General features: G+C 44.6%; 1 protein-coding gene across 6 annotated transcripts in view; it reads left to right on the top strand.

Annotated features, from left to right (window-relative positions):
• TOP1MT (DNA topoisomerase I mitochondrial) overlaps nt 1-20,711 on the top strand; it is a 209,939-nt gene that overhangs the window by 162,927 nt on the left and 26,301 nt on the right. For 5 of the 6 annotated variants that reach the window (XM_033933371.1, XM_033933366.1, XM_033933372.1 and 2 more), the window contains one exon: nt 3,835-3,984. In XM_033933371.1, coding sequence (XP_033789262.1) covers nt 3,835-3,984 — 150 coding nt within the window. Of the gene's footprint in view, nt 1-1,590; nt 2,472-3,834; nt 3,985-20,711 lie in introns of those variants that run through there. The other variant, XM_033933369.1, reaches the window with a different exon arrangement.

Here is a 20,711-nt window from a genome sequence, read left to right on the forward strand (position 1 = left end):
TCCTGTCCCCAAACCCCTTCCCCCCACCCCTTCCAAAATGCAGCTTCTCTCAATGTGGATGAAGGCCGGACTCCTAAACCAAATATGTTCGTTAGGCCATACTGCATACTTTATGTGGCAGGAAGGTTAGATAGGGATCCCAAACATTCAGGAGAAACTTTCTCCTTCTGTAAGATCCCCTAGTATCTCTGGCCTCCCAGCCCATTAATTCATGTATGCTGACATCCATCCCCAATAGGAGGGAGCATTAGACAAGGTCCATTCTTTCAAGATGGCTTTCTGTCCCAGCTATTTAAAACCATAAACGGAGACAGCCCAGCCTACTTAAACAACCGACTAATCCAAACAACCACAATCAGACATAGGAGAACCTACACACCATTCACGCACCCTCCAATCAGAAAAGTACACTTCTCCCTCCATATTCGCGGTTTCAGCATTCGCGGTTTCAACTATTTACGGTTTTTAGCTTGCTGGCTCCTCCCCCCCAATTACATCAGCTTGCATAGAGAAATCGCCGATTCCAACTGTTTACAGAGAAAAATTGATGATTCCCAGCACTTACTTCACCGTGTTTTGCCTCCTTCAGGAACAGGCCAGGTCTCCCACCATTTTATTCACGGTTTCACCATATTGACTGTTGCTACTAATGACCGGACGATCTTTATGACCTTTGAATTTCTACAGCTTCCTTTTTGCCTCCCCACAATCATGGACTTGTTGATTTGCACTTTAACCTTTTTTATGGACTTATGCAGTATTATTATATATTTGTAATTATTTTTAACAACAGGCTTATTACTAGATTCATGTGCTCTGCTTGATTGTGACTTTTATGCATTTTCATCCTGCTTTGACTCCCGTAATGGCGCCCTAATTATTTTGCATTTCAATTGGATTCTTTCCATCTCCTTTCTTGCTGCTAAAGCTGAGGTGAAGTGCAGTGAAGAAGAAGTAACAATGCCAGCTGAAGGTTGTTGGCCTAAGAAGTGCACTACAGACTATGATAGCGAGATTTGATGTGGTTACCTGGACTTCCACCTTGGACTATGAGCATAACCTGATTACGTTTGGACCCAACCAAGTCTGCACTGATCCCAGCTATTTTGGAAGGGCATGGAAATAATCTAACTTGTTAATTTATCCTTTTATCCCTTTTTGATATAGTACACTAATAACAGGATGAAGCCATAAAAGCAAGGTATCTTTAAATTTTGTTTTTGGTTTTGTTTTTTTTTAAATCTTAATTCATTTTCATTTCTTACATCAAGTGAAATACATAATAAAATACAATTATCTCATAACACTTGAATTACATTCAAATACTCTTACCATATAAAATAAATATCCCCTCTTTTTATCAATATTCCTATTTCCATATAAAATACATTATCCTCCCTAACCCCAAATATAATCTATCTTTAAATGTTTAATCACATATATTTTCCACCTATGGCATATGTTTTTGTGAGATTTCTTTATTGTAATAATTATTTGATTTCTTATGATTTCTGAGTCGTACTGTAATGATTGTCCCTATAGTTTAACTTGGGGTGGGTTAGTCACTTGTCCTTTTAATACTTTTATCAGGCTCAATTTCAAGTATTCGGGCCCTATGCCTGTACTCCGTGATCAACACCAGCATGACCTTCGACAACACCTTGACCTTGCGGTTTCGAACCCTTCTCAGGGTTCGAAGAGGGGGATGAGAAGAGAGAGAGAGATTCCTGTACAGGTGAAGAAGTTTAAGTCCTCTATGAAACTAGAGGTGAAGAGCCCCCCCCCCTGAAATCCCCTAACATATTAGGCCAATAAACACAACTAAAGGCCTAAGATGGCGGAGAATGCTCTGACTAAAACTGTCAAGCCTTTGCACAATCTATGCTTGCTGAAATCAGCAAGCCAAGCGAAACTTATCCTAAAAATGAGCGAGTGAAACGAAACTTATTCTTTTACATGGCAACTGGTGTCACATCTGCTGTAATGCCAGGGAAGTGAATCTAAGAAGGATGAGAACATGTCTTGACCAAGAATATAAAAATACATTATTTTGCAAGAATATGCTGTGATGGGCAGGCTTTTACTGGCCGATGGCTTAAAATTGCTGACATGATGATTAAAACAGCATATGCGGGGAAAAGGTAGATTTTCTGGTAAACAGGACACGCGTATGGTATGACACAGATATTATGAACCAATTAATAAACTGATAAATGTAATGACGTTTGTAAGTGACCAATAAAAATTAACAGTATGATATGTGTCAACGTGGCCTCAGGCTATCAAAAATTGTATAAGAGATAGCCTTTGTGTTTGCGAAAGGAGGACAGACATCCAGGTATACTCAAGCGCTTGAGGCATACTATCTGTCAGCTCCATATGCTGTAAAGATTTGCTCTTGTAACCTGTTGTTGATTATTAATAAAATATATATTAATTAAACCAGCATATTGAGCTTCCATGAAGCCAGTGGTATTGAAAAGCCGTAAACAGGCGGCTTTTCAGGTGTTTCTCTCTTTTACCTCTGTCTGGTTTCCTTATTGACTATGTAAGGAGACAAGTTATGGATCTTTCATTTTTGGGAATGTTACCTGCATCTCTCTTTGAAAGAAGACGTGTTCTGCGTGCTGCTTCCTATTGGCCTTTCAAGCAGGTAAAGCTCAATCTTGGTTAGGTGGTTTGATTCAGCAAACTAACTTATACTGTACTTTTAGAAAACTAGTACTTTTAGAAAACTAGTTTAGAAAACAAGAAATTCTTGTCTGTCTAAGACCTATGCAATTATATCTGTCTTATGCTTATTGTATTTTTAGCACTGATTGTCCAGTTCTTCTTATCTGTAAACCACCTAGAACTCTTTCGGGTGTTGGCGGTATAGAAAATAAAGTTGTTATTATTATATAAGTCAAACAAAAAAAATGTACAATGGCCTCCTAACCACTCAAGCAGCAAAACTAAATTACCAACTCTCCAATTTACTAATCACGACCTCAGACTACAAAACCTTCAGAAAAGAAATAAAACCCTACTATTCGAGAAATCCTTAAAGACAAACTAACACAGCAAGAATCATCTCAATCCCCAATTGAAACCCTCTATTCTGTATTACCACTGAAAATGTTCAGATAACTCCTTATGTATTCCTAAATATCCAATTAACTCCTTATGTAATCTGCCTTGAACCGCAAGATAATGGTGGAATAGAAATCACTAATGTAATAATACCTAATTTCCTAACCCAAAGTCTAGGCCCCCTCCCCTGAATGCCTCTAGAGCCCAATATACCCAACAAAAGGACCCCTGGGGAGACCTCCATCTCCGGCCCAGTACTCAAGTGGTATACAGAATGCTCCTGCCCTTTTACAAAAGGCCTGAATGTCCAGGCAGAGCTAAAAGGCATAACTCTACTTTAAACCAGATTGTGAACCTTCTGTTTTTTTGTTCGTACTGAAATGTACAGTTTCGTGATGAGGACATGAATGATTTGATCATATGACTCAATAAAAGACATTTTCACCAAAACATGGCTGTGTTGCGGCATTGCTCTCCAGTTGTCTAGCATCTTTTTAAATTAGATAATAGCCACAGACTTTTTTAAATAAAGTGATTCTTTTTTTTTTTTTTTTTTTTATTCATATATATTTTTTCCTTGGCTTGCTCTCTTCTGTTTACTGATACAGCTTTGTCGTATTGTTTATTCTGTGATGTTTTGATTTTCTCATTTTTCTCATTTTTTTTTTTGGGGGGGGGGGGGGGTTGGTTCTGTTCCTCATCTCTCTGTCACTTTGTTTGCATTTATTTGATGCTGTATGTGAATTCTCCATGTGCCCCTAGGGACGTGGAGAAGAAGAATAAACTGAAGGAGAGAATCGAAGAGCAGCTGATGAAGCTACAGGTACAGGCAACAGACAAAGAGGAGAACAAACAGATTGCTCTGGGCACATCCAAGCTTAACTACCTCGACCCCAGGATTACTATAGCTTGGTATGTAAATAATTCCAGTTGTGTTCTGTTTTACGATCAGCGCTTTGATTTTTTTTCTTAATTTTCCCTGTCTACATGCTGAGCTCTGTTAGACTGACACCCCTTTGGGGACATGATTGAAATGTTCAAGATAATTAAGGGGATAGACTTAGTAGATAAAGACAGGTTGTTCACCCTCTCCAAGGTAGAGAGGGCACTCTCTAAAGTTAAAAGGGGATAGATTCTGTACAAACGTAAGGAAGTTCTTCTTTACCCAGAGAGTGGTAGAAAACTGGAACACTCTTCTGGAGTCTGTCATAAGGGAAAACACCCTCCAGGGATTCAAGACAAAATTAGACAAGTTCCTGCTGAACCAGAATGTATTCAGGTAAGGCTAGTGTCAGTTAGGGTACTGGTCTTTGACCTAAGGGCCGCTGCATGAGCGGACTGCTAGACACGATGAACCACTGATCTGACCCTGCAGCGGCAATTCTTATTTTTGCACAGGCTTTTCTTCCTCTTAGGCATGATATGTAATTTTTGCAGTAAGAGAGAATGGGCAGTGGTAGGTGATAGAAGAGAAAGAAGTAGATCAGCAGGAGGGAAGTACAAGTGATGTTTGACCATGGAACCAGTATATGCAAGATCGTTCAAAAAGTTCCAGGACTGATTTTATAAAAATTAATTTAACAGTCTTACAACTTATTCCATTGGGTCCCCTTCAAAGTACTCCGTAGGTGCTTAGGCCACCTAATGCCACTTTATTTATTCATTTCATTCGTTTTCTGTCATGTTGTCCCCAAAGAGTTCAGAACAGGTTACAGATTAAACATACATATTATATAGTTGGCAGGTTACATTTTGATATAATTACAGTACAAGTTTACAATACAAGGTCATAGCAAACAGGTATTACAGTGGTGCCTCACACAACGAACTTAATTCGTTCCAGGAGCAAGTTTGTTATGCAAAAAGTTCGTTATGTGAAACGCGTTTTCCCATAACAATACATGTTAAAAAAAATTATTCGTTCTGCAGCATAAAATATGCTAAGATGACATAAAAAAAAGATAAATTTGTCAAAATGGTGAAAATGGTGGTCTTGCTGAGGCCAAACTCTTTGACGAGGTCACACTGTTTTACCCCACATTCACTCCTTCTAATTATTTCCCATTTCATTTCAACAGAAATCACCTTCCTGCTTTTTTTAGAAGCCATGATATATAAAAAATATTGAGTTTATCTTAAAAGGACGACTGTATACAGTGAGAGAGGGCAGAGTCTCAGCGGCAAAAGCTGGGACTTAACTTTTCTTTTTTTTTCTTTTTTTTCTAGCATCGGGGAAGCGGCGAGAGTAGCTCCGCCCCCCCCCCCAACGCATCAGCAGTAGGCGCCGGGCCCCTCCATAAAAGGAGGCGAGCCGACGGTCCGCCACTGCACAGGGAGCCAGGCGAAGGGCTTTGAGAGAGGGCAGTTAAGCGCAGTGACTAACGACTGCCTGCAGTGCCTGCGCGGAAGGATGCAATACATCGGCAGCTCGGGCGACTTCGTTGTGTGAAACGAAGTTCGTTATATGAATCAAGACATGAAGTTCGTTGTGTGCAGCGTTCACTGTGCGAGGCGTTCGTTATGCGAGGCACCACTGTATTTATTTTATTTTGAAAATTTCTATACCGTCTAAACCTAGACAGTTTACAGAATATTACATACATAAATTTAAAATAAATAGACAGCAATGATTTAGGGCTCCTTTTATCAAGCCGTGCTAGCTGTTTAACGCACATAATAGCACGTGCTAAACCACCAGCTGTACTAGCCGCTACTGCCTCCTTTTGAGAAGGCGGTAGTTTTAGGCCAGCGTGGGGGTTAACGCACGATGAAAAGTCGTGCGCGTTAACCCTGCTAGCGCGGCTTGATAAAAAGAGCCTTAAATCCTCAGAAAATTTTCAATCACAAGAAATCAAACTTTATAAAAAGGCATTTACAAACAGTTGTGTTTTGAGTAGTTTCCTAAATGCACCTCTCTCCGCACATTTCTGTATCTGACCTACAAACGAGTTCCACAATTTCACCCCTGCGCAACAAAAAGTCATTGCGCTGGTTTCTACATATTTTAGATTGGCATTCGCCTTTAACTGAGCAGAATTCTCAGAGCGCAGTGATCTTTTAGGTTGATAATTAGTCAGCTTGCTCTTGAAAAATTCTGGGATTGTACCACCCAGGGTGGGTGGTTGAGCAGAGTACGGTTTTGGGTTTCAAAAAGGGATTGGACGAATTCCTGAGGGGTAAGGGAATCCAGGGGTACAATTAGAGGGTTACTATACAAGACAAAATGCTCTTGAGTAATAGATCACTACAGGTCATTGACCTGGGGGGCCGCCGCGGGAGCGGACTGCTGGGCATGATGGACCTATGGTCTGACTCGGCAGAGGCCATGCTTATGTGCTTTTTTTTTTGATATTTAAATATTTTTATTGAAAAACTTTTATGTTTTACAAGTAGTAGAAATGATACAATAACAACTTCGCATCATGAGCTATTAATATCAAGTATACTCAACATTTGAACTATGTCTGTGAAATAACCAGTCAATCCTACTACATATAACATTATGTATTATCACATTTCAACCCAAGTAAATAAACCCCAACTGTTCCCACAAAATCTAATTTCACATCATCATTATCCCCCATTCCCCCCCTTCCTGAACCCCACACTTCTGACGGGCATTAAGGTAAATAACAGCAGTAGTACCCTTAAAAGGTCTCCAGTGCGTCCTCCAGTTTATTCCAAGTAGGCAAGTAAGGAGTATATACATTTCGCCTCTTGGCCAATGCTATTTCCATCTTGCCTATCGATACCAATCTATTTACCCATACAATATGAGAAGGAGCTTCAACATTCTTCCAATGATTGGCAATAAGACATTTCGCCGCTGCCAAACCCCATCTCAAAATTTTTGTTTGCCAAGATGTTCCCCTATTATTATATAAGCCCAAGAGGCAGGTCTGAGGAGACACCTCCACACATTCACCCAGACAGTCAGATAGCTTACCAGACACATATTTCCAAAATGCTTGGATGATCCCACATTCCCACCAAATATGCATAAAGGTTCCCTCTTGCAAACCACATCTCCAACACAGTTCAGATGTTCCAGGATACATTTTATGTAAACGGTCCGGTGTATAGTACCATCGTGTTAGTACCTTATAAGCGTTCTCCTGTATCAATGCACAGGAAGAGGCTTTATAGGTCTCCCTACAAACCGTCTCCCAATCTTCAGTAGACATTCTTATCGCTAAGTCCCTCTCCCATCGTTTCCGAAAAGTGTAAGCATTAGGTAAGTATCCCCGCCTATATTGGTATATCACTGACAATGGTTTCGGAACTCTCTGCAATACCAGCCAAAGATTTTCTAGCGGTTCCTTTTCTGTGTGCAGTCCCGAACCCCAACCTTGGGCCATCATAAAATGTCTAATTTGTAAGTATGCAAAATAATCATCATCTGTTAATTTATATTTCTGCTGAATTGTAGGAAAGGACATAATTCCATCTATCCCCAACAGATCTCGGAATACTCGGATCCCTTTTCGATACCAGCTTCGAAAAATTCGATTATCTCGGCCTGCTGGAAATAAAGATTCAGCAGTTATACTGGCCAGTGATGAGACCATAGCCCCACTACCCATCTGTTTTCGCATTTGATTCCATAGTCGTGCCAGGTGCTGCACATAAGGATTTGATATGCTCTGAACCCATCCGCTCAGCGACCCAGAGGACCATAACTTATCTTTCAAGGGTTCCTCTTTACTATATAGTTGTTCCAGGCGTATCCCACTTTTATATTCCCCTATTTCCCAGTCTAGCACTAATTTTATTTGCGCCGCTTGATAATACCACACCAAGTTAGGTAACCCTCTCCCCCCTACTTCCCTGGATGCCCACAATAAGGATTGGGAGAGTCGTGGAGATTTTCGGTGCCAAATAAAGCTACGTATTTCCCTACTCAGTCTCCTTAAGTCTCCCAAAGGGACCGATATAGGCAAGGTCTGAAAAAGAAATAATAGCCTAGGTAGTATATTCATTTTAATAACCGCTATCCTGCCCCACCAAGACAACCACAGACTATGCCAACGTTGTAAATCAGTTCTAATTCTACGATATATAGGCAAATAATTAGTGTCGTATAGTTTTCGGATATCCGAAGGGATAAAGATCCCCAAGTACCTAATTCCTTGCTCAGCCCATCTGAAAGGGAAGGTGTCCCGCAACGCCTCTACCTCTCTCTGTGTCAGTGTCAAGTTCAAAATTTCGGTTTTTTCCAAATTTATTTTAAACCCTGAGATCTCCCCATAATTATCAAACATCTTTAGGAGATGAGGTATAGAAGCCTCAGGCTGTCCCACATATAAGAGTATATCATCTGCAAACATCGCTATTCTATGTTCTTCCCCCCTAGTAACAATCCCAACCAGAGATGCATGTTGTCTAATGGCTAATGCCAGGGGTTCGAGCGACACCGCAAACAGCAAGGGGGAGAGTGGGCATCCCTGTCGAGTTCCCCTAAAGATAGGAAAGAAATCGGTATACGATTGATTTATCCGTAAACAGGCTCTAGGTTCAGCATAAAGGGCTCTAACCCTTTCTCCAAACATGCCCCCCATTCCCATTCTTTCCATCACTTCCCATAAGAACCCCCAAATAACCCTATCAAATGCTTTTTCAGCGTCTACAGATATCAAAACCGCTTTATCTCGACCCTTACCCGTTTCCCAAAGTAAATTTAAAGTTCGTCTGATATTGTCACTCACTTGTCTCCTCTGTATAAATCCCGCTTGGTCTTGATGGATCAGAGATGGTAAGACCTTTCCCAACCTATGAGCTAATACCTTGGCCAGAATCTTTGCATCTTGATTTAATAATGATATGGGTCTATAAGATCCACAAAATAAAGGATCGCGCCCCGGTTTAGGTATTAAAACTACCCCTGCCTCTCCCATTGTAGGAGGCAACCTACCTCCCGTAGATATACCGTTAGCTACCCTGACCAGGAGAGGCCCCAGTTGGATAGAGAACTGTTTATAGAATCTGCTAGTATACCCGTCTAACCCTGGGGATTTTCCATTCTTCAACCCGCCTATCACCCCCATGATCTCAGAAAGTTGTATTGGTTCCTGTAAATACTCCTTATCCTGTTCTGATAACTCCGGTAATTGTATTGAGTCCAGAAAGACGGATTGCTTTCCCCTTTCCCAAGTCTCCGGACGTCCATATAGCCCAGCGTAAAAAGCTTTGAATTCTCTTTGAATTGCCGAGTCCGTGACTCTCAGCTCCCCTCCTACCTCTCTTTTAATTCGTGTAATAGAGTTTCGAATTTGTTTAATCCGGATATATCTAGCAAGTTGTGCGCTAGCTTTGTTACTGTGTTCGTAGATATTAAGTTGAAATCTCTCGCGCATACGTTCTGTTTCTTCCACCTGAAGCTGATATAATTCATCTCTAACTCTATGCAATTTTGTCAATGTTTGTGGATCCCCTGTAGTTTGATGGTGCATTTCCAACTGGGTCAATTGAGTTCTTAAGTGGAGAAAGGCTCGGGCTCTCTGCTTTTTGAATCTAGCCCCCCATTTAATAAATTCTCCCCTGACTACCGCTTTAAGAGCATCCCACAATATAGCTTCAGATACTTCCCCATTATCATTCAATGTTAAATAATCCTCAATAACCTTTTCCACAGCGGATATCACTTGAGGGGAACTCAACAGGGATTCATTAAGTCTCCAATACCTACCTCCCCCTTTATCTATCAGGTCTTCGCATTTTAACCAAACCGGCGCATGATCTGATACATGCATCGGTTCAATCTCCGCTGCTCGCAGTCCTCCTGTTTGGTTTCTGTGAATCCATACCCCATCCAACCTCGTGTAAACATTTTGTGCATGTGAATAAAATGTGTAAGATCGTTGGGTACCATGCAGCAGGCGCCAACCATCTATCAGGCCAAGTGATCCCATTAAAGCCCGTAATGCAGCAGCAGATTTTTTAAGCGATCTGCGCCCACCTCCAGAGTGGTCTATCGCTGGTTCTGGAGGGATATTAAAGTCTCCTCCCAGATATATCGCTCCCTGTACAAATGTTCCCAGGACACCCTTCAGTTTTTGGTAGTAAGCCTCCTGACCCACATTAGGACCATAAATATTGATGATGGTCAGAGGGCGACCCTGAAGAACACCCTGTATTGCAAGACACCTTCCCTCTCCATCTTTGTATTCCTTTTCCACCTGCAATCCTAAGCCCTTTCTCACCAGAATAGCCAATCCCCCTGCCCGTTTAGATTCTCCCTCCCCCTGATGGGTCCAGAGCATATCAAACCTAGGCCTATGAAGCAATGAAACATCCCTTTGCCTTAAATGTGTTTCCTGGAGAAGGCAAATATCCCATTTCATCCTATAAAGTTCACGGAAGACTATACTCCGTTTACCTGGGCTATTAAGCCCATTTACATTCCATGATCCTATGATCAGCCCCGGATCCATCCCTGGGGACCTCCCTGTACCCAAAGTCCCCCGCCCGCCAGAAGTTATTCGAACACCCCTTTCCCTCCCCCCTCCCCCCCTCCAGCTAGCTGATTCTCCATGTTTCGAATCAGCCATAATGAGAAGTGAGTCTTACCGAAAAGGCCCTTAAATACACTTCCTTCATTGCTTAACCTCTTCACTCACCTTATCATACATTCTAACAACCCGGAAAGGGCATACGTTCTATAATTAACCCATGCACATCAAGGTATCGAAGTAAACCATAAATTCTACTTAGTGCCACCTCTAAAATCATTTGAAACAACTGTATCCGCTATCACGTAATCAACATATAGTGTTCAGTGGAAAAGTAGGCCGCCCAAATGCATTTGTCAGCATAGGCGCCCTGTGTTCCACCAGTTCAGTGATGACCGAAAACAAATGTCTGAGGTCTGTGCTGTTACTGGTGTCAGGTAGCTGAGGTAGAAGGTCGGCTGTCATCCACAGTGTGTAGGATTACCTTTGCTCCCGTGTCTGGTGTTAGATCACTTCGATTTCTGTCCGGTGAATCTGAAGGTCTCCGGCATCCAAAGTCTTTCAGTGCTATCCAAGCCTCCATCACAGTTTCTACCTTCCTATGTGTCCCATTTATTGTGAATTGTAATCCAAAGGGAAAAAGCCACCGGTATCTATATCCTTCAGCCCGCAAGAGCTGTGTAACTTCACGAAATGCTCTGCGTTTCTGTAGCGTTGCAAGGGCCAGATCTTGATACACCCCTACTTTCAACCCCTGCCAGACAAAATCAGGGCGACGACGTGCAGCCTGCAAAATTTTTTCTTTCAGTTGGAAGTCACTGAAACAGGCTATTATATCACGATTGCCTGGACCCCTCAGTTGTCCCAGGCTTCTGTGTACTCTCTGCAACTCTATCACAGATGTTACCCTGGATCCTTCGTCAGCCAGTAGGGCCGTACAGAAATCAGTTACCACTTCTCTGGCATCTTTATATCTCTCCAGATCCGGTACTCCCTTGAAACGTAAATTGTTTCTCCGGGAGCGATTTTCCAGGTGTTCAACCTGTTTCTTCAGGTCTTCCAATTGTGTTACTGCAAGATCCACTGCTTCTGAGCGTTCTTGCACTGAAGTCTCCACGTGGTTCAGCCTCCCCTCCACCACTAGAACTCTGCCATTCAATTCACCTACTTCTGTTCGTAGTTCCCCCAGCGCTGCTTTTACATCCGTTCTCAACCCCACCATTTCTGCTTTCAGCTCTTTGAACCACGATTCAAGTTTTCCTTCCATAAGCTGATCAGATGGGGAGTTGTGAGCTCGGGGAAGTGCTGGCTGTAAAGACACTGTCGGATCCGCCATCTTAGGAGACACCGTCGGAGAGCAGGGAACGTGCGATCGAGTTTTCACTGTTTTAGTGCTGGTAAAGTGAAATTTCTCTAGTCTCCTTCGACTCGCCATAAAATCCGCGTTTTAGGATTTCATCCAGCGTCGCGCACTGCAGCTTGTTAAGCAAGATATTAAACTGAAACCGCGAGCCCCATCAGAGCTCCGAGTTTAAGCGGCCATCTACAGTGGTGACGTCACTTCCTCTTTCGCCATGCTTATGTGCTTATGATGTTTCCTAAATTCTAAATAAGTACTGGAAGTCAGGTTACACTTTGCTATAGTTATCCCGAACAGTGCATGTTTTTTCAATACAAGTTTTTATATCCTAATGTGACACATTGAGATTTAGTGCCAATGTACATTTCTCTGTAATCGATTGTTCATGGGCAGGTAATGGCTGTTACTCCTCCTTTTTTGTGCCTACGGGAGCCTGCTAAAGCTTGATAGCCTGAGGGAGATATCATACCTAGCGTAACTCCATCATTGTCTTTAGGCCAGGTTTTTGTAACCAGGAATATGTCCCAGTTTTTATCTGTGAGGTCATTTAGTTTGATTCTTGTGTTATTTACTGATCTGGCATTTATGAGGGTGATAGATAGGTTTTTAGTTGTGGGGGTGTATGACAAAAAGGGGAGGATTTTTTTCTGTGGGGAGTTTTTTTGGGTTAACATGGGCATGTCGGTAACAAAAATCTCATGCACGAATAGAGGATAAGCATAAGTAGGTGAAGTATTATCCCAGGACAAGCAGGCAGCTATTCTTGACTGATGGGTGACGGCACCGACGGAGCCCCGGTACGGACACTTTTAGAGTGATTGCACTCTAAGAACTTGGAAAGTTCTGGATACCGCACCGCGCATGCGCGAGTGCCTTCCCGCTCGACCCCGGCGCGCGGTCCCTCAGTTTTCTAGTTTCCGCGGAGCTAAGAAGACGCGTTCACTTCAACGGCCGTTGAAGAGATTTTTTCACGCCTTCCCGCTCGCGTAAACCCCCCTATTACAATAAAGTTTTCTTTATTTCTTTATTTCTTTTCTTTTTAAAAAAAAAAAAAAAAAAAAATAATAATAATTTTTTCTCCTCTTTTTCGATTCGGCCCGGCGGGGCCTGTTGCCACGATCGAAGCCTCGGCTTTCGATTTGGCAGAGGCTGTTTTCCCGTTCATGCCCCCTCAGCCCGGTTTTAAAAAGTGCCAGCGGTGCGCTAGACCAATTTCGCTGACAGACCCCCATAACTGGTGTCTGCAGTGTCTTGGTCCTGACCATCGAGCATCTACTTGCTCCCGCTGTGCAACTTTAAAAAAGAGGACCCTCAAAAACCGCCAAATCCAGCAGCGGATCCTTTTCGGTGCCGAGATGTCCGACTCCGCAGCTCCGGCACCGACATCTGTTCCACAGTCGGCTCCGACTTCGTCGACACCGCGTGATTCGACGCCGGTATCGCATCCCACAGGTAAGCCGGCTAAGAAGCCTTCCCCGTTGGAGCGTCCTCCGGTCTCTACAGCAGTGAGCCCAATCCTGCCGACCTCGAGGCGCCCACGGAAGCGCTCCGCTCCGATCGAAGTTAGTCCCTCGACATCGGGCTCTTCGTCGGAGTGTCGAGCGGCACCCAAGGCACCGCAGAAGAAAAAAGCGGTGCCGGTGCCATCCTTGGACGAGCGCATCGCCGCCGTTCTGCAGGTACAGCTTAAGGATCAACTTCAAAAGCTGTTTCCTGCTCTCTTGACCCCGAACCTTCCAGTTCCAGTTCGGTCAGAGCCTCCGGTACCGATAGAAGAACGCCCTCTCTTATCGGCATCCACTTTATCGGTACCGGCACTTACCACATCGTCATCGATGCCGGTTCTAGCTCCTGAACCTAGGTCTCAGCACCAGGCGGTACAGACCTCGGTACCGATACATCAGGTTGCATCGCCTGATACCGTGTCTATGAGATTGGGCAAATCTACACATAAAACCCGACACGTAGAGCCCTCCACACCTGAGTCTCGACACCATGGCTCTCAGGTTAGAGACCCTGATTTGTGGGGAGATTCAGAAGAGCCCTTCCTATCTGAAGGAGAATGCTCTTCCGATGAGGAGGAACACCTGGTGACAGACCCTCCTTCTAAACAGGATTCCACCTCTTTTACCTCCTTTTTGAAGGAGATGTGTGAATCCCTGTCAATTCCCTTGGAGGCTGAATCCAAGAAGTCCAAAGCATTCCTTGATGCTCTGGATTTTGACCAGCCTCCAAGGGAATTCCTTAAACTTCCTCTCCATGATATTTTGCGAGAGACGTTTTATAAGAACCTTGAAACTCCCCTGACTGTACCAGGAGCTCCTCGTAAGCTGGACTCTCTATACAGGGTAATCCCCATTCCTGGGTTTGACAAGCCCCAGCTCCCACATGAATCTCTTTTGGTAGAGTCTACATTAAAGAAATCAGCGGGGGCTAATGTGTATGCTTCAGTCCCTCCTGGCAGAGAAGGGAAATCTATGGACAAATTTGGCAAACGGCTTTATCAAAATGCCATGTTGGCCAATAGATCAGGAAACTATGCTTTTCATTTTTCTTTTTATTTAAAGCATTTGGTCCAGCAGTTGTCTTCATTTGAACAATTCCTTCCTGATCGTAAAAAACCTTCTTTTCATTCCTGTGCTTCCTCTCTCCTTCAGTTGAGGAAATTTCTTGTCAGATCAATTTATGACACCTTCGAATTGACTTCTAGAGCCACGGCTATGTCAGTGGCTATGCGCAGGTTGGCATGGCTCAGGGTCTCAGAGCTAGAGGTGAACCACCAAGACCGTCTAGCAAATGCTCCTTGTCTGGGGGATGAGCTGTTTGGAGAATCCATGGATTCAACAACACAAAAACTGTCTGCTCATGAAACCAGATGGGATACGCTTTTAAAGAACAAAAAGAAGACTCCCCCTGCTAGACCGTTTCGCCAACAATCGGCATACCAACGCCGATATGCTGCTCGACCTTTACCTCAGCATTCCCAACAACCTAGGCGTCAGCGACAACAACAACAACGTCAACCACCTAGGCAAAATCAGCAACAACAGGTGAAACCTCCTCCACCTCAAAAGTCTACTCAACCCTTTTGACGTGTTTCTCCAGAACATAGCCATTATGCCTCCATCAGTTCAACTTCCCCTACCCATTGGAGGCCGTCTCACTTATTATCTCAGCCGTTGGGAGAACATAACATCCGATCAATGGGTTCTCAACATCATCCGCCACGGCTACTCTCTCAACTTCCAAACACTTCCATCTCAAAGTCTGCCAAGAGAGTCTGCTTTGAACACTCCCCAGGCTTCTCTCCTTATTCAAGAGGTTCAATCTCTTCTTCTTCTAAACGCTATCGAAGAGGTTCCTCTGGACCAGAAGGGGCAGGGGTTTTACTCCCGTTATTTTCTGGTTCCAAAGAAGACAGGAGATCTCAGACCCATCTTAGATCTTCGAGATCTCAACAAATGTTTGGTCAAGGAAAAATTCAAGATGCTCTCTCTGGCCACTCTTTACCCTCTTCTCAATCAAGACGACTGGCTATGTTCCCTCGACCTCAAAGAGGCATACACTCATATTCCAATCCATCTAGCCTCCAGGCAATACCTCCGCTTCATGATCAACAACTGTCATTACCAGTACAAAGTTCTCCCCTTCGGTCTTGCCTCATCTCCACGAGTATTCACCAAGTGTCTAATTGTGGTAGCTGCTTACCTACGCTCCCATCACCTTCAGGTGTTTCCTTACCTGGACGATTGGTTGATAAAGGCCAATTCATCTCAAACAGTTCTCCTGGCCACCAATCAAACCATCTTGTTCTTACAGCTTCTGGGGTTCGAGATCAATTTTCCCAAATCTCATCTCCTCCCCACTCAACGACTTCAATTCATTGGAGCGGTGCTGGACACAGTCCTCATGAGAGCATTCCTACCGTCCAACCGTCTTCAAACTCTCCAATCTCTGTGTCAGCAGGTACTTCCACAACGTTCCATCTCTGCCAAACAAATGATGATACTCTTGGGTCACATGGCATCCACAGTCCATGTCACCCCCCTTGCACGTCTTCACCTGCGCATTCCTCAGTGGACCCTTGCTACCCAGTGGTCACAAGCGACGGATCCTTGCTCACGGCACATAGCTGTGACATCATCTCTTCGTCAGTCTCTACAATGGTGGTTGATATCCTCAAATCTCTCCAGAGGTCTTCTATTCCATCTACCTCCTCATCAACTGATCATCACCACAGATGCCTCCCCTTATGCCTGGGGAGCTCATTTGAACGAATTCCAAACTCAAGGTCTTTGGACAGTGCAGGAAATGAGACATCACATCAATTTCCTAGAACTCAGAGCGATGTTTTATGCCCTCAAGGCTTTCCAACATCTTCTCTATCCTCAGGTCCTTCTGTTGTGCACAGACAATCAAGTGGCCATGTACTACATCAACAAACAGGGTGGGACAGGCTCTCGCCTCTTGTGCCAGGAAGCCCAGAAGATTTGGACTTGGGCCACAGATCACCATCTCTTTCTGAAAGCGATTTACATTCAGGGAGAGCAGAATTACTTAGCGGACAAGCTGAGCAGAATTCTCCAACCTCACGAGTGGACACTCGATCCCTTAACTCTACAGTCCATCTTTGCTCAGTGGGGCACTCCTCAGATCGACCTTTTCGCAGCTCCTCAAAATTACCAGCTGCCTCTCTTCTGCTCCAGACTATACACTCCTCACCGTCTGGCAGCGGATGCATTTCTCCTCGATTGGTCCAATCTGTTCCTGTATGCCTTTCCTCCTCTGCCTCTCATGTTACGAACATTGTTCAAGCTCAAGAGGGAAGGAGCCACCATGATTCTGATTGCCCCACGGTGGCCCAGACAGCATTGGTTCTCCCTTCTACTTCAACTCAGTTCCAGGGAACCTTTTCTGCTTCCACTGTTTCCTTCTCTGCTTACGCAACAACAGGAGACTCTTCTACATCCCAACCTCCAGTCTCTGCACCTGACAGCTTGGTATCTCTCGGGCTGACTTCACAGGATTCTCTTCTGTCTCAGCCCGTTCGTTCTATTCTGGATGCTTCCAGGAAACCAGCCACTCTGCAATGTTACCATCAGAAGTGGACACGGTTTTCTTCCTGGTGTCTTCTTCATCATCATGATCCCACGTCCCTTGCAGTGGAGACCCTATTGGACTATCTACTTTCTTTGTCTAACTCTGGTCTCAAAACTACCTCCATCAGAGTCCATCTCAGTGCTATTGCTGCATTTCATGAGCCCATCCATGGAAAACTCCTTTCAGCTCATCCCCTGGTTTCTAGATTCATGCGAGGTCTTTTTAATGTAAAACCACCTCTTAAAGCACCTCCTGTGGTCTGGGATCTTAATGTGGTTCTCTCTGCTTTGATGAAGCCTCCTTTTGAACCCTTAGCTACTGCCGCTTTCAAGTTTCTCACTTGGAAGGTACTTTTCCTCATTGCTATCACCTCTGCCAGGAGGGTCAGTGAGCTCCATGCACTGGTTTCTGACCCACCTTTTACAGTCTTTCACCACGATAAGGTGGTTCTGCGTACACATCCAAAGTTTCTCCCAAAGGTTGTTTCTGAATTCCATCTCAACCAATCTATTGTACTGCCTGTTTTCTTTCCAAGACCTCACTCTCACTCTGGTGAACAGGCTCTTCATACTTTGGACTGTAAGAGGGCTTTAGCTTACTATTTAGACCGTACTAAACCCCACAGATCTTCACCCCAACTTTTCTTATCTTTTGATCCTAATAAGTTGGGACGCCCTGTTTCTAAACGTACGCTATCTAATTGGCTCGCAGCGTGCATTTCATTCTGCTATTCTCACTCCGGACTGGCACTGGAAGGTTCTGTCACGGCCCATAGAATTAGAGCTATGGCAGCATCTGTAGCTTTCCTCCGCTCCACGCCTATTGAGGAAATCTGCAAAGCTGCTACTTGGTCCTCAGTTCACACTTTTACATCACATTATTGTCTGGATACATTCTCCAGACGGGATGGTCACTTCGGCCAATCTGTTTTGCAAAATTTGTTTTCCTAATGGCCAACCTTCCCACCATCCCTCTTGTTTGTTAGCTTAGAGGTCACCCATCAGTCAAGAATAGCTGCCTGCTTGTCCTGGGATAAAGCACAGTTACTTACCGTAACAGGTGTTATCCAGGGACAGCAGGCAGATATTCTTGCGTCCCACCCACCTCCCCGGGTTGGCTTCTTAGCTGGCTTATACTAACTGAGGGACCGCGCGCCGGGGTCGAGCGGGAAGGCACTCGCGCATGCGCGGTGCGGTATCCAGAACTTTCCAAGTTCTTAGAGTGCAATCACTCTAAAAGTGTCCGTACCGGGGCTCCGTCGGTGCCGTCACCCATCAGTCAAGAATATCTGCCTGCTGTCCCTGGATAACACCTGTTACGGTAAGTAACTGTGCTTTCTCTGCAATCCGGGAAAGGAAGTCCACATCATTTGCGCCTCCTATTCCGGTATCTCCTTTCCTCTGGTCGGGGATCTGAACACAAATTTTCAAAATCCTCTGGCCAGTGAAGCACCGCGGGCTCAGAGTTCTTGGCTTTTTCTTCTTTATAAGTTTCTGCCCCTTCTAAACCTTCTACCCTCTCTGTGATAGCAGTAAGGACTTGTGCTATTTCTTCAACCCATTCTTGAATTTGATCTTGCAGGTTGGTGACACTACCCCCTATGCGTTTCACAGAGTCTTCAACAGTTCCTAACTGCAAGGCTTGCCGCTCTAATTGGGTTTTATTATTCTAACTCTGTTCGACTAACATGCCTGGTTCTACTCCTTCAGTAGTCCAGAGCTCTTGTGTAGTCTGTATCTTTTTAAGTTGCAACAACATCTCCTGCTGTTGAACCTGACTGCCAGCTATTCTGGATTCCATTTCCTGAATCTGGGCTTTCGTTTGAGCTATCAGTTTCTCCAGAGTGCTAGTTTGCTGCTGTGTTTGTACCAACATTTCTTGTTTAACTGCCTCTTTTAATTCTGGCATGAGACTTCTAGTCGTGTGTTCTGGCTCTGATGTCAGCTTAGGGCACCTGTCCAACCACTGTAGTCGTAACGCTTCCAACTCCTCCCTCCAAAGATCCCCCTGAGTTTTTGCCATTTCCCGTAATTCACTCCTTAGGGACACTACTTCCTGCTGCAGTTGCAAAACTCTGTCATCAATCTGATCTCTATTTCCATCCTCACAGCTATAGGATTGACTCTCCTGAAAGCTCTCCCGTTCACTGCTTTCAGATGAAATCAGTTCAGGGGTTTGAGTATTGAGCGGGTCGTTGCTATCCATAGAGCCAAACCTTTTTATCCCCCTATCTGTGTCCTTAAGGTGTACCCAGCGTTCTAACTTGGGGAACCAGATACGCTCACATATTAATTGAGCGATTTTATCCCCAGGATGAACCGGGTAATCCGAATCCCCCTGGTTCATCAATAGGACTGTGATGTTTCCCCTATAGTCCGGGTCAATCACCCCCGCTGAGACATCTAGGGAGTGTTCCACAGCCAAACCAGACCTAGGTCCTATCCTTATATAGGAACCCGGTGGAGGTGAAATCTGTAAATCCGTTTGGATACGGGCCCTGCCTTTAGCCGGTACTACCTGCCCATGAGCTGCATAAATATCATAACCGGCAGACTTGGCATATGCTTGAGTTGGGGCATGAGCCTTTTCAGACAAAGGGACCCACCTTAGTGTAGGCCGCCACCCCTTCCTGGGAGCTCTAGACTTGGGGTGACTGTTTCTACAAGATCTTCCATCCCCTTTCTTATCTCTCCTGGTTTGAGTACCCAACACCTGTTTACAGGGTGGCTGAAATTTCTCTCGTCTCTTACTTGGACCCTGGGTAACAACATTACTCCACCCCGGCCAGTCTCTACCCAAGATCAGAGGGCAAGGAGAAGAGTCAAGGATAGCTACTTGTACCTCATGTTTCTCCCTGTTATGTTCCACAACCACTCTCGCTAATGGGTAAAACTTCTTATCACCATGCACACACATAAACGAGACCGTGCTCCTCTTTCCCTTCCCTAAGGGAGTGTTCCCCACCTGCTTCCAGAATTGAAGGGACATGACAGACTGCTCGGCAGCAGTGTCTACCAATGCCCACACCTTCCTGCCTGATACCCGCACTGGTACCTGACATTCCCTCATGTCTTGACTATTAGTTCCCAAGGTTATCATAAAGTCTCTTCTATCCCTACAATATCTCTTGAGTGTGGCCGGACTTCCCGCACTGATAACACTTCCTGTCCCCACCTGATAACACTTCCTGTCCCCACCTTGAGTGTTGGACCTAGGTGTAGGTGCGAATGAGTCTTTGGCTGGGGTTTTCCTATTCCATGCCTTACTGGTCTCACCTACATGTGGTCTGGATGTGGGTCCTTGTACCTGGCTTGCGCTTTCTACTGAGGGCTCTTGAGAATCCAGATATGCTTCGGCTACCTCTAATACCTGCCCAAGGGTCCTACAGTTTTGTTTTTCAATCCAGGTCCTTAAATTCCTGGGTACAGCCTCCAATAATTGTTCCCTAACAATTTCCGTGAACAGGGCCCTAGCGTCATTTATTACAGGTTGTAGCCATTTTTCTGCAAGTTTAGTAACCTGCTGCAGTAATGCCTTGGGTTTCCAGCCTGTAGCAAAACTGTAGCTCTAAACTTCTGCCGATAATGTTCAGTAGTAAACCCTAAATAATCAAGAATGTGGGCCTTGACTGTGGGGTAACTACTGGCATGCTCGGGGCCTAGGGTCTGAAACGCCGCTAGAGTCTCCCCGGCCAAGCAGGGCAATAGCCTAAACACCCATTGTTCCGGAGG

This window comes from Geotrypetes seraphini, chromosome 2, assembly GCF_902459505.1.
Source record: "Geotrypetes seraphini chromosome 2, aGeoSer1.1, whole genome shotgun sequence".
Classification (NCBI taxonomy): Eukaryota; Metazoa; Chordata; class Amphibia; order Gymnophiona; family Dermophiidae; genus Geotrypetes; species Geotrypetes seraphini.